Source organism: Tricharina praecox, assembly GCF_024521635.1.
Source record: "Tricharina praecox strain CBS 144465 chromosome Unknown BZA05scaffold_16, whole genome shotgun sequence".
Lineage (NCBI taxonomy): Eukaryota > Fungi > Ascomycota > Pezizomycetes > Pezizales > Pyronemataceae > Tricharina > Tricharina praecox.
In genome coordinates, this window is record NW_026250418.1 from 29762 (window position 1) to 42159 (window position 12398).

The following is a 12398-nucleotide window of genomic DNA, read 5'->3' on the forward strand; positions in this document are numbered from 1 at the left end:
GGGGGGTGTTAGGGGGAGAAAGTATACGCGGCCCTCTGTCGCTTTCTCGTTCTCTTTCGCGTTCTCTTCAACGGCGGCGTCGTCTGCTAGAGTCGGTAGAGTCGGTATAGAATGACCGAACTCGTGGACTGTGGAGAAAGGAAAGCAGAGTACTTCTAGAACACTCTCAATTGCCACCCCGTAAGGCCCCGTCCGCGTCCCCGTCACCGTCGATCGAAAAGCCCGGATTCCGTGCAAAAGTCGGAATCTTCCAAGATCCCAAGACGACTAAGATATCACCGAATCTCCAAGACATAACCAAGGCGACCAAGACATCATCGAAACGAACAACACATCGCCAAAACGGCCAAGGCACTACATACAAGTGATCCTCCCCAGCGACCTTCGCGAATGTCGGGGAAGGAAACCCTTCAATTCTCTCTAGTCGATTCAATTGCACCCGTTTCTACAATTGCACCCGTTTACTCGCCAGTTTACACGCCTCCTTCTCCCCAGCTTTCAAGTCACCATCTTGGAAAGAGTCGAGACATCACCGAGACTAGTTGAGGCTCGCAACACCTCATCCGGCCTCCCCCACGGTTCAACCAGTCACCAGTCACCAAACACGAAAACTCGTATGTGTGTATCACCCAGTGCGCGACAACGAAAAGCAGGTTTATATTCACGCGGCATCGCACTCGCATCACAGCACATCGCATTCCCCAACAGAAAAAAACTTGAGGAAAGAAAAGAAAAGAAAAGAAAAGAAAATTGATGTTGATGACATCGCTCCATCTTAACTGCACGTGCAAGCTACTGGACAACAAAAGAAAAGAAAAAAGGGAAAAAAAAAAAGAAAGAAAGAAAAAAACGGGAGAAAAAGAAAAAGAAAGGCGGGCGGGGCAGGCGGGGGCGGAGGAGGATGGGAAGAAGTAGGAGGAGGGCGGAAAAGTGCCATGCCATAGATACCGTTTCCGTTTCACCCAAAGCAGCGCCACACGATTTGAACTCCATATCATATCTAGGAGAACTGCAAGAGACAAGAGACAAGACAAGACAGATTTAACCAAGCACTCCCGCCGCGCCCCCGCCCCGCCCCGGACCAGCAGAGTCCAGACAACACCGTTCCCCCATAACCAAACTAACTTTTGAAACCCCACTGCTATCAATCAACCAAGCCAAACGAGAATACAACTGTACAGATGCGAGCCAAGAAAAGAAAGAAAAAACCAGAACAGAGCAATTCCACGAACACGAACGAAAATGATCTATTGCAGGAGCGGATCGCGGTAATGCTTCTGGGAATTGCCCTTGAGGTTGACAATGCGCTCGAATTTTCTCCGGCCACGAGCCTCCTCCGCCTGTGCGAGTTTCGTGAACTTGGCGACGTCGCGCTTCTGCGAAGTGGTGGCGCCGGTCATGCCGAGGTCACCGCGTCTGGCAACAGCCCTGGCCTCCTCTCTCCTCTCGCGGCGGTTGAGCGCGCGCTCGCCGTCCTCGCCAACCTCGACGCCGCCCTCCTCGTCGTCCTCGTCGTCCGCGGCACGGCGGTATTCGACGGCGCGTCTGGTGGGTGCGATGGGGTGGTCGCGTAGATTCTGTCGGTAGTAGCGCGCGAGCGATCGATGCCCGACGGAGCGGCCCGAGGGAAGATGTAGCTCGTATTCGTCGTGGTAGATGTGGCTGTGAGCGTGCGAATGCCATCCGTCCTGCATGTGGTGTCCTGCTGCCTCGCCGCGCCGGCTGGGACGGACACGGTCGATGGGGATCGAGCCCAGATTCGTAGAATCGACAGAGGTGTCGGAATCCGTCTCCCACGCCTCACCTTCGGCCTCACCGCCAGCAACATCCTCATCCTCCCACTCGTCGTCTCCGTTGTCCTTCTTATCGGAAGTCTCGGCGGCGTCGTCGGAACTGGAGGACTCTTCACCGGCATCGGAGTACGTGCTTCGGAAGTCGTAGAACTGACCCAACTCGATCTGCTGTTCCTCCGTCTCGAAACCGAGCATGGTGTGGCCCTTATCCTGCATATGAGTCCTGATCCCTTCCAGTCCTCCCTTCTGTTTGTTGCAGTACAGGCACTGGTTACCAAGCACCAACTTCTGTCCCAGATATGTCATCAAACCCGCCAGATCGACCAGGTACGACGCCTCGGGAATGAACAAGCCGTGCGCTTTGGTCATGTGGCTAACGTTGAGCGTGAGCGACGGCGACACGTACGGGCAGAACAAACACGCCTCGAGTGTCAGCGCCTGCAGCAGCTCCTCCTTGCCAGGCGCCTCACTGGGTGTCGGCGTCGAATCGCCCGAAACGTTGAGAGCCTCGACCTTCTCCGCCAGCGCCGCCTCCGCCGCCTGCGCTTCCTTCTCCTCGCCTCCGTTCGCAGTAACCGGCTCTCCCAGCGAGAAGGTCGAGCTGACCACACTGGCGGTCTCGTCCCTCTCCGTCGCACCCCGTGCGCTGGCACCACTGCCCCTGGCGCGGATCGCATTCATCTGAGCAGTGGCAACATTCTGTCGGTGCTTGTGGCTGCCCAGGTGATTTACGTAGCCGTTCTCGGAGTAGTATGTCTTGTTGCAGGCGGCGCAGTTCTTCTCGAAGGTGGCACGCTCGCGTTCGAGACGGGTGCTGGCTTGTGCGTGCAGAACCTTTTCGGCGAAGGTTTCCGAGGAAAGTGGCGGCAGCTCGGCTACTTTACGCTTGAGGTTGTATTGACTGCGAGGGGAGTTAGAGCCAGCGTGAACGTGAGTGGGGAGTCAGTGGGGAGGTGGGAACGTACTGCCAGTCGGTGTGGTAGTGGTTCCGTTGCGCCTCGTTCGCTCGGAAGGCAACCTGGCAGGTATTGCATGTGAAGGGATGCGTCGAAGCTCCGGCCGCAAGTACTGAAGTCATGGCTGGCAGACGATGTGTGGTGGTTGTGGTTGTGGTAGTGGTTTAGCAGTGGTGGTGTGATCGAGGGGTTGGAGGGGTAGTTGTAGTATTATCGGTAGTAGCGTAGCGGCTGGGGTAATCGGGGTGTAGTCGTATTATCAGGAACGGCAGGTGACGACGAGGGTCTAGCGGCGGGGTCGTTCGAGTGGAGGTGGAGGAGTAGGAAGGAGAGGCTGGCAGAAGAGAACGGGGAATGGGGAGGGTTTTGAGTTCGGTAGATGGGCGGGTGGGTGGGGGAGGGATCGAATATGTAGGGCGGCGGGTCGGGAGGCGGAAATTTGGGTTGTGGGTGAGAGAGAGTGAGTGAGGCGAGACCGAACTGGATCTGCCTGCGTCTTCTTGTTCTTATTCTTTCTCTTTGTGCCGTTCTGTCGCGGGAGACGGGGAAGGCAGCTGCTGCGCAGTGGAGTGTCTACTATACTCTAGTGTTGTGCCAATAGGAAGCGTCGGTCTGGGAAGCACAGGAGAAGTCAGGCACGCGGCGTGAGAGAGGTCGAAGTCTGGTTGGCCGTTGCTATTGTGGTGGTGGTGGTGGTGGAGAAGTCACTGGCAGAGGATGCGGCGGCGAGAGCGGTGGATCCGGCGGATGGGGTTGGGTTTGCTGGGTTGGCTCCCATCTGCTCTGCTAGCAACCGCACGCTTCTTTCGGCTACACAAGAAAATTCTACAGACACTCATCACTGTGAGTACATACGGTACTCACTTGGTCACCAGCAGAGAAAAAAGGGCAATTGCCACTCGCTCACCAATCACCCTATGAAGCCTCAATCGCAGACGAAAGTCGGAAGGTCGCACTCGGAACGAACGAAGGGGACACATCTGTGCTGCTGCTGCTGTGCTGTTGCTGCTGTCCCAGCCCAGCCACCGGCCACACTCAGACATCTCGAGTGGAGTATACAGACCCGACCCGAGAAGCAAAGCAGAAGCAGATCAAAGCAGAAGGGCCCTGTCGACTCGACTCGACTCGACTCGACTCGGCGCATGCCATGCAGTGTAGAGCAGTGCAGAGCTGGTTGTACATGTATGCAATTCTTCTCGAATTATTCTCTCGGACGTTTGGCACACGAAACCCGCAGCCGTCGGTGCCGCAAATCGACCACCAACGTGGGGATCGAATTCTGCAGCAGCTCAGCTCCTCTCTCTGATCTCGCACGAAGCTGAGCGACAGCGAAAGCAAAACGGACTGTCCAGCTATGTAGATACCGTACATATGCAGCTCACTCTCAGAAACTATCAGTATCTAACTATCATTCCTCATCTGTCGCCGAAGAAGAAGACGCCGTTCTCCATCATCACTGTGACTCGCCGCCGAAAAAGTCATTCTCCATCACTATGACTGGCCGTTTCTTTTCTTTCCTTTTTTTCTTTTTGTCACGAGCCAGCTGACGAGCGACGAGCGGCCGTGTGGAGCCGCAGGGCGCGGCGCAGAAGTCGCAGACTGTCTTTTGCTTAGGGCTACGCTAGTTGACTAAACCACTGACAAGGGCCGTGTGAGATGACGTCGGTGCCGTCCGGATGCTGGCAAGGGCAGGGGAAGGGAAGGGAACCGCGAAGTCGAAGTGGAAGGGCCGACCGGCGGATCGGTAACTACGAACACGAAGGGACGAACGAAGGGACGAACGAAGGGACGAACGAAGGCCATGGACACACGAGCATCATCCTGTCCCGACAAACGACGCAGGGGAACCCACGGGCGGGCGGGACAGAGACGCGTATGGGATAGAGTGTCGTGTACACCGCCCACGGTATTGCGGCCAGCCAGCAAGCAAGCAGCATGCAGCACCCATACGCACGTAGGTACCATCCCAGACACTCGACGCAGTTACCTACATCTACATACGGCAAAATTCCCTCTTACCCTTTACCTCTGCACAACGAACAAGGGAGTACATAAGCAACTGTGCGGCGCAGACTTCGACTGAGAGAGAGAGAGAGAGAGAGAGAGAGAGAGAGAGAGAGAGAGAGAGAGAGAGAGAGAGCACCGAGCACCGAGCATCGAAAGAACACGAACACGACCTTCAACGACGTTGAACCCTTCCTCCGCTCCGCGCCACTCGGCCTCCACTCTTGCATTTAGGCTGAGTGCGGCGCCCGGAAACACGGCTCAAGCCTCCATGGCGCCGGCGGTCGGTCGGTCGCCCCTCCCCCCACGCAAACCCAGACTGGCTATTCCTTCTATGTACGAGACGACTTGTTCCCTCCTACATACATAGGGATGAGGACTGCATCCCTGCCCGAGACGAAGCGAACGCCGAACGCCGATCTGGGGAACACCGGCACAGCAGGTGGGTGGGTGGGACAACAACAACTATTCGGTGGGTGATGTGTACCGATACATTCCATTCGAATTCTACATATGTCTTGGGTTTCTGTCGAGGCGGAACTGTGTTTCGATCCACTAAATCGCGGTTTCCTGCTGATATGGACACATGGCTGAAGACGGTCACTCGTGGTCTTGCACGCGGTCTTTGCACGCGGTCCGTCTGGCAGGGGCTATTCCCCGACCCCGGAGTTCAGGCCCACTTCCAGTTGCTGACGGGGCCGGGGCCGGGAGTGATTTCGCATTCCGCTCCGGCCTCGGCTTCCGGTGTCCGGCTGCACGTGGGGCTGGAGCTGCAAAACACAGAAAGGCTGCAAAAGCGCTCTCACATACGGCATCGTATTTAGAGTACTCTACTCATTCTCCATGCAAGTTGCAAACTGGTCGGTACATAAATACGAAGAATAATACTACAAAAGCCAACACCGACATCCTCATACTCTTCTCCAACCAGCCGCGTACATAACCAAGTGACAAATCGGCACGTTTGAAATACAGCTCCGCTGGATAAGCTTACCTATCTGTTGCTTATCGGTCTGCATACCGGTACATAAGTACCGGTACCCATCTACATACCTACATCCCAGAAAACCCTGTGGTGGTACGGTTCCGAAACCAAACACATATGTACATACTCGGCTCTTTCCCGATACGAAGGAGAACCAGGTAAACCTACAAAATCCAACCGTGAGGTCTCGTACATATGTAACTGGAACACCAGCACACAGATAACACACCCACTCACCCATTCACTCACCACACCACCAGTCGTTGCCGACCTACCCGGCGCATAACCCAGCATCCGAGGTGGGTGGGTGTGCGTGGAGGGGAGGTGGGGCAGAAAAAAAAGCTTGTTTTCCTGGTATGTACCACAAGGCGTGCAAGTTGCGCATGTCCGATTCCCCGGGGCTGAGGTTGGGATGGGTCATGTGTGGGCACTCGGGTGCGGCTGTGGTTGTGGTAGTTGTGCTGGTTACGGTGGTACATATGTGCCGGCCTCAGTCGGAGTCAGTCGGAGTCAGATACTGTGGGTTTACGTTACGTTAAAGAAAGATGTGATCATTAATCGGCCAGGGAGAAAAGCAAAGCGAATAATGGTTGGTGAGACCTTGAGGAGCGGGGGAGAGGAGAGGGGGGAAGGACTAATCGCTTGAAGTAGAAGTTTAGAGCACTGGGGAAGAACTAGGTGTCCAGCAGCCAGAAGCCTGCAGGGCAATCATCGATGTCCGAGTAGGGGTGTGAGCTTAGATGGGGTGTGAGCTTGGATGGGGGTGTGAGCTTGGATGAGGTGTGAGCTTAGATGGGGTGTGGTTGGATTAGCAACTGCACATCTAGATGCAATGTAACTCATCACATGGATGGATGGATGGTTAAAGAAGGGCAGTCGCTCGAGGCGGTCAGTGTTCTCGCACCAGCAAGAAGACGTAGGCATGGAGGAGATGCATTCTTGCCCCACTTTTCTGTCATGTCATAATATATGTACATGCATTATGTATGTACTTCTCCCTAGGAAGCTCATCTCATCGAACTCCACAACAAATATCCGTAAACGAGTCAACCCCGCTGCATTGAACATTGTGGTGGATACGACATTGCAGATCCTCTCTTCAGCCAGTCAGATCGTGGATGGAGAATACCTACCTATATCGGTATAGTTAAGCCGGGTCGAATCTCGATGGTTACGGAAAACGATTCACATCGAGCGCAGACTGCCGGAGCATATATGCGCCTACAACTATAGACCTCGTTTATTTTGAAGTCAGTCAGTTCGTATCTACTGCAGTGACCCGGATGTTCACTGACCACATCCACTACTACAAGCCGACAAGGTTCGGTGGTGGGTGGGAGGAACACACGGGGCACAAAAGCCGTACTGGGTGGGTAGGTAGGTGTGAATAACGGGGAGGTTTGACTTCATTCGGTGGGCTCAATAGCTATTGGGTGGGTGCTCAATGTATACCCGTACCTACTGGCAAGTTCTCGAGTGTGATTGAGTGTGATGCAGTACTAGCTGGCTGGCTTCTCAAGACGCAAGAATATAAGGTATTACGGCTGCGCCGCTGAGGAGAGCAGCCCATGGCTCTACTGACTTAGAGGTGAGGAACGTGGTCTTGATTCCCATGGGAGCAGTGTTCGACATAGTCCGGTCCGTCCGTCCCGGGACAAGGACCAGGCTGGACTCTATCTTGGCAGTCTGTCCGGGAGCGGGGTTTGGACGGACTAGTCTGAAATGTTTTGTGGTCAGGACGGACTGCAGTCGACTGCAGTCCCCTCCAATCCTTGGAATCGATGGACGGGACGGACTACTTTTAGGCAGTCCGTCCGAAGGGCCAGACCGGAACAGATCTTGGTAGTCCGTCCGGTCCGGACTGCAGTCCCGACCGAACTATGTCAAACACTGCGTGGGAGTCCACTCGATTGTCGTTGTTTTCAAAATGATGCCGGAGAGCGGAATTTTTATAATGATTTGAAATGCGGTTGCTGTGGGGTTTGCGGTTTCCTTCCTTCCTTTCCTTCAGCTCATGTATTGAGAATCTTTTGGAGAGCTATAGATGGACGCTGTAACTACGTAGGTGCGGGTTGGTTGATATCACGTACTCTTGGAATGTTATGGGTACGGCGTAAACGTTTTTCCGGAGTTTGGTGTTAAAATTTGGAAGAGGAGTCGATTCGTCGTTTCTCTGTGGCAATTGAGACTGACACGAAAACTACTACAAAAGTAATGGCAAATTCGAGGGTACGACAAGCATTATGGTTTCGTTGTCACCAATATTCCGTGGATGAGGTGATACATTGTGATGTATCTACATACTCTATTAGGGTAGGGTTTCTCATCCTTCACTACTCTAAGCTGCACCAGTTATTACATCAAGGCTTAAATGCAGACTTTATGATGCCTTTAGAGTGCCAGAAGTCTTCGGTCGCCACCAATAACGCATCTATTTGAAAGCCCCAGGAGCCCGTCTTACGCTCCCAGGGACGATTCATGTCTTATCACTCGCTTCATCTTCGAATGGGCTGTTGAACTTTTGGTGGTAGGTATTCGAGATAGTATTCGACTGAAGAAGAGATCTAAGATAGAAGTCTAGCTAGGTGGGCAGGATCAAGCCCTTTTATAGGTACCAAGACAGCAGATCCTCAATCGTACAGAAGAGAGAGCAATCAACAGTGAGGACGACAGAAATGAGCAATCCGCGAGTCGGCCGTGAAACAAACACAAACAGTGAAACAAACTCGTGACAAGGAAACAAGCAAACGAATGATACCCATGAACGATCAATCAGACAAACATGACACAATCAACAGGGGCCGTGTCGTTAATACTACATTTTCAATTCCGTAGATAGGTCGCATGAAGTACAAAGAAAGAAACAAACGTGTTTGATACCGTTCAATACATGACATGCTGCGTGGGAAATCCGTGATGTAACTCGGCGTGAGTGTCTTCGGGTTTGCTGTGGTCGCTATGGACTTGGTTGGGGAGGGCGAGGATAATGGCGGAGCTTTCTATCCCCTCAGCATAGCACAGCAGCCGGTATCTCGGTGAGCAGCACACACAGATGTGTAGGTACGATATATCAAGTGGTATAAGTCTCCATCCTTGTGATGCCTCCCGGGTCACGGCGACTAATTGTATTCCCGTTGCTGTACGGAGGCCTTAGCACCGTCTCTGCCGCGGCTTTTTGCCCTTTCACTGCAAAATGGTCAGTATATCCGGGCCACTGTTTTTACCTATTTGTTTGGGGCGTCCCACCGCTCGGGAGCCGTTCTCATGGTTCCAGACATATCCGTCAGCTCGACTGCTCGCATCCTGCAGACCGGAAGGATGAGGTGGAGGTTGACCGTCTATGCTGTAGATGATGATTGAGCAAGAGGAAGAAGAAGAAGAAACTCCGCGGGTGCCAGGTTTGTGGCGGAACTTGTCCGTTGCGGGAACACCCACCACTTTATAGGTATCGAATTCATGTTTGCAGCACTGAAAAAACCCGCGTGGTCTAGTGGTTTAGGCCATGCAATCGCCGAGGGGAATCGAGGGAAAGCTCGGGGTTCAAGCCCAGGTGAAAGACTCAGCTCTTGGTGTTTCCAAGCTACCCGCCGGGGGTGGTGATGGTTTTTGTTTTTGTTTTTGGCGTCACGGAGGGAGCACTAGTCAGATATCACTCGGTGATATCACGTGACACGCCTCACGCTGCTGGCCGCGGAGGTGAGGATCCAATTACTACCAAACGCCTACCTACCCGACTTCGCCTAAATAAACATTGCAACTTGACTCGCTCTATTCCTTCACAGTGTGCCTTTACGTTGGTTAGCCATGCGCGCGCCGGACCTCGCTAAAAGCCTACTCTGAACTCCACCACCCTGCATAACGGAGAGGAACCGGACATGTGCGCAGCTATGTACTATTCAGGTCCAATGTTATGATGATTGAACAAAAAAATTCACCACTTTGACTTGCGAAAACATCGGGTGTGGTATTTAACGGCTGGAGCGAGACAAAGCTGATGTTTACGTTCTCGCCAGCAGTGACCTACTCCTACACATGCATACCTCGTACCACTGGATAACTCGGATCCTGAGGCCCACCTAAAAAAACTTACCCTTAGGTATAGCTGAACACTCGGCCAGACATAACTGACAGGTTCACTCCAGGTACAAGACGCTAGAGCATATTCTACAAGCACAATGCAGCCTGATCGGTTGATTCGCTCGATTGCATTTCAAGACTCTAGCTCGGGGAATGGTTGAGTACGTAACACCCACTGTGCTTCCGACAGAGCTCGGGCGTGTTGCCAAAAGCTGCGATGCTGGCATGTCATCCCGTCCAATCTGCAACCAATCCCGAAGTATCTCTTTGCGGTCGAGTGCTGCTATTGGACATGTTCTTTGAAAGGTTGAACAGAGTTCAGCCGCACTGCAGAGCGACATTCAGCAGGGAGCGACATTCAGCGGAGTAGTCCGACAACAACAATAACAACAACAGTCGAAGCAACCACGTAAATATGGGGATATCTCCGAAAAGGCGGAAGAGGTCCAGTCTCTTGTCAGCCTTCCACCGACTCCGCAAGCGATACCGTTGCCGGTCCTCGTCGAAACCGTCCGTTCCCTCTCCACCCACACACGATGGCCCCTACCGAATTACCAGCTCTACGCTTCGCCGCGCAGGGGGAAACGATATGCACCAGAACGACCTGGATCAGTGTCGCAAAGTTCATCCTGCTGAACTACGTCACGCATGTGTTCACGGTGGTGTCGGCTCCGGGAGCAACAAATCTCCAGATTTTTACTGGTATGATTGCCGCTCTCTTCATGCCGTTCTTGGGCACCTGGAGTGCAATCGTCATCATCATGAGACGCCCCGCCGTACTGCTTTCCTCGTTCCGGGCCGCTTCCGAGAGCGGCGCCATGTGCATGGTTGTCGGCTGCGATAAAAATGGCGCTGTTATGGTGCCAACTGCTTTTGCGGATGAGGGGCTGTGCCTGGAGGACTTGTACGTATCGACTCTTCCATCACCGTGCAAACGAGCGTGTGAGTTGACCGTAATGCTCGCACAGAGAATGGTCCCAGAACGACTTCAGGTACGTCCATGGAAACCATCCGGTGGCCAGCGGTGTCTGTCGCCCCGGCTACGGCATCCAGCGTCTGGAGAGCGTTATCGGCAAAGACATAACATATCACCTGATCCACATCCCTCCGAAATATCGAATAGAACCGCTGCAGGAGGGCTGCGAGCTCGAAGACATAGAAATTCCGAATTCCTACAACTTTGTGCAGGCGATTGCCGCGATCGCACAGATTTTATTTGCCAGCAAGGAACTGTATGACTCGCGCGGTGCCCAGATCAATCAATACGGCTATGCGGCGTTCGGATTGACGGTAATACCGTACCTTTGGATGTCGTTTCTAAACCTCTTTGCGGCGGTGTTGCACTCCCACTACTCGCACATGTACCTCGTGCATTATGGTGGCGGTGAAGAGCTGAACGACAGCACCCCAGCGAACGAGAACACTCCATCCATCGACGGCACGGAAGAGGGGAAACGGGCTAGTATCAACGTACGCACGATTGATACGCCGGAGGATGACGCTCAGCGGGAGAAGAATCCCGATGCGCAGGCGCTCGAACGACGGCGAAAAGCGGAGTGGAACCAAGCATTACGAGATTCTGTGATCGGTGCAGTAGGATTGGTATACATTCGTCCGGAGACCCTCAAAGAGGCGCCATACCAGAGGGTACGTTATATATGGCGGGCTATGGTCTTTCAGAGCTGTGTTGACTGATTGTTGTAATTTTTTCCAGTTATGGCGCTTATGCGAGAGCCTCATAACCGGCAAGATATTGGACACGGGCACACTCTGCAAGGAGATCGGCCATTTCGTCATATGGGGTGTCTCGCTCCTCATCCCCTACATCATTATACACTTCATGACGCGCTTCGAGGCAGCCAACAGCACTGCTGTCCAGCGGTTCGCCGTTGTCGGTTGGCTCGCTATGGGACAGGCACTGGCGCTTTTGCTACCATTTTTGCGCTTGTATGGTAAACCCTTGGCCAAGGGGCTTCATTTCTTTACCATGATGTTGTTGTTGATTCCGGTGGGGGTCTTCTCGGTGGTGATCGTTTCCAAGATGATACTGGAGAGCGGTTTTTGCACGAAGATGTGACTAGCAGCCGGCTTTGGAGTTTGCAGGAATTTACCGGTATCTATGTTTGAGAAATTTGTCAATGACCAATTTTCTGTACCGAAGGCGCATCCAATGCAAAGGTGCCACATCGTCGTTGCTTCGGCGTGGAAGTGACTACTAGTGCTGAAGCTGCTATGATCTCGCCGAATTTGTGCGCATGTTGAGAGTCGAACCTCCATTGTAGTTTTCCTCGGTACCGGATGGGGGGGGGGGGGGGGGGTGGGGGGGGGAGGGATATACTAGCACGGGATACCGGTACTACTCGCAGGAACTAGGGAGTAACAGTTTAGGCTAGTACCGAACGATTCCGTGATTTACTGTGATTGACCATCTGCCCCGTTATTTGCGTCATGGCGACGCAGGCTGGTACCGGCCGTTGAGGTGGAGTGCCGCTGTATTCAACACTGTACTATACTGTAAGTGTGCCGTCATAAGCACTGTAACAGCCGGTACGGAAACAGGCTCCAAAATACCGCCGGTACTGA

The 12398-nt window shown here is 53.4% G+C and overlaps 3 protein-coding genes across 3 annotated transcripts; 1 reads left to right on the forward strand and 2 right to left on the reverse strand.

Moving 5' to 3' along the window:
- Nucleotides 1-435: 435 nt before the first annotated feature.
- On the reverse strand, nucleotides 436-1122 carry BZA05DRAFT_73403 (uncharacterized protein). The gene has a single exon (XM_051488586.1). It carries the CDS (start codon nucleotides 996-998, stop codon nucleotides 504-506), a length of 495 nt encoding a protein of 164 aa, XP_051338341.1. The 5' UTR covers nucleotides 999-1122; the 3' UTR covers nucleotides 436-503.
- Nucleotides 1123-1247: 125 nt separating this feature from the next.
- Nucleotides 1248-2871, reverse strand: BZA05DRAFT_339161 (C2H2 type zinc-finger-domain-containing protein; the record flags this gene model as incomplete). Its single annotated transcript, XM_051480920.1, has 4 exons — nucleotides 1248-1688; nucleotides 1773-2348; nucleotides 2490-2694; nucleotides 2759-2871. 4 exons carry the CDS (start codon nucleotides 2869-2871, stop codon nucleotides 1248-1250), a joined length of 1335 nt encoding a protein of 444 aa, XP_051338342.1.
- A 7197-nt stretch (nucleotides 2872-10068) lies between these two features.
- Nucleotides 10069-12028, forward strand: BZA05DRAFT_401141 (uncharacterized protein). Its single transcript, XM_051483967.1, has 3 exons — nucleotides 10069-10719; nucleotides 10784-11462; nucleotides 11530-12028. Exons 1-3 carry the CDS (start codon nucleotides 10352-10354, stop codon nucleotides 11890-11892), a joined length of 1410 nt encoding a protein of 469 aa, XP_051338343.1. The 5' UTR covers nucleotides 10069-10351; the 3' UTR covers nucleotides 11893-12028.
- The last annotated feature ends 370 nt before the right edge of the window (nucleotides 12029-12398 follow it).

What these genes read in the sequence shown, in the direction of transcription:
- BZA05DRAFT_73403 (XM_051488586.1), bottom strand. Translation starts at nt 998, where the DNA reads ATGATATGGAGTTCAAATCGTGTGGCGCTGCTTTGGGTGAAACGGAAA.
- BZA05DRAFT_401141 (XM_051483967.1), top strand. Translation starts at nt 10,352, where the DNA reads ATGGCCCCTACCGAATTACCAGCTCTACGCTTCGCCGCGCAGGGGGAA. An exon ending in GGGCTGTGCCTGGAGGACTT is followed by an intron (nt 10,720 to 10,783) that starts GTACGTATCGAC and finishes ATGCTCGCACAG; the next exon opens with AGAATGGTCCCAGAACGACT. An exon ending in AAGAGGCGCCATACCAGAGG is followed by an intron (nt 11,463 to 11,529) that starts GTACGTTATATA and finishes AATTTTTTCCAG; the next exon opens with TTATGGCGCTTATGCGAGAG.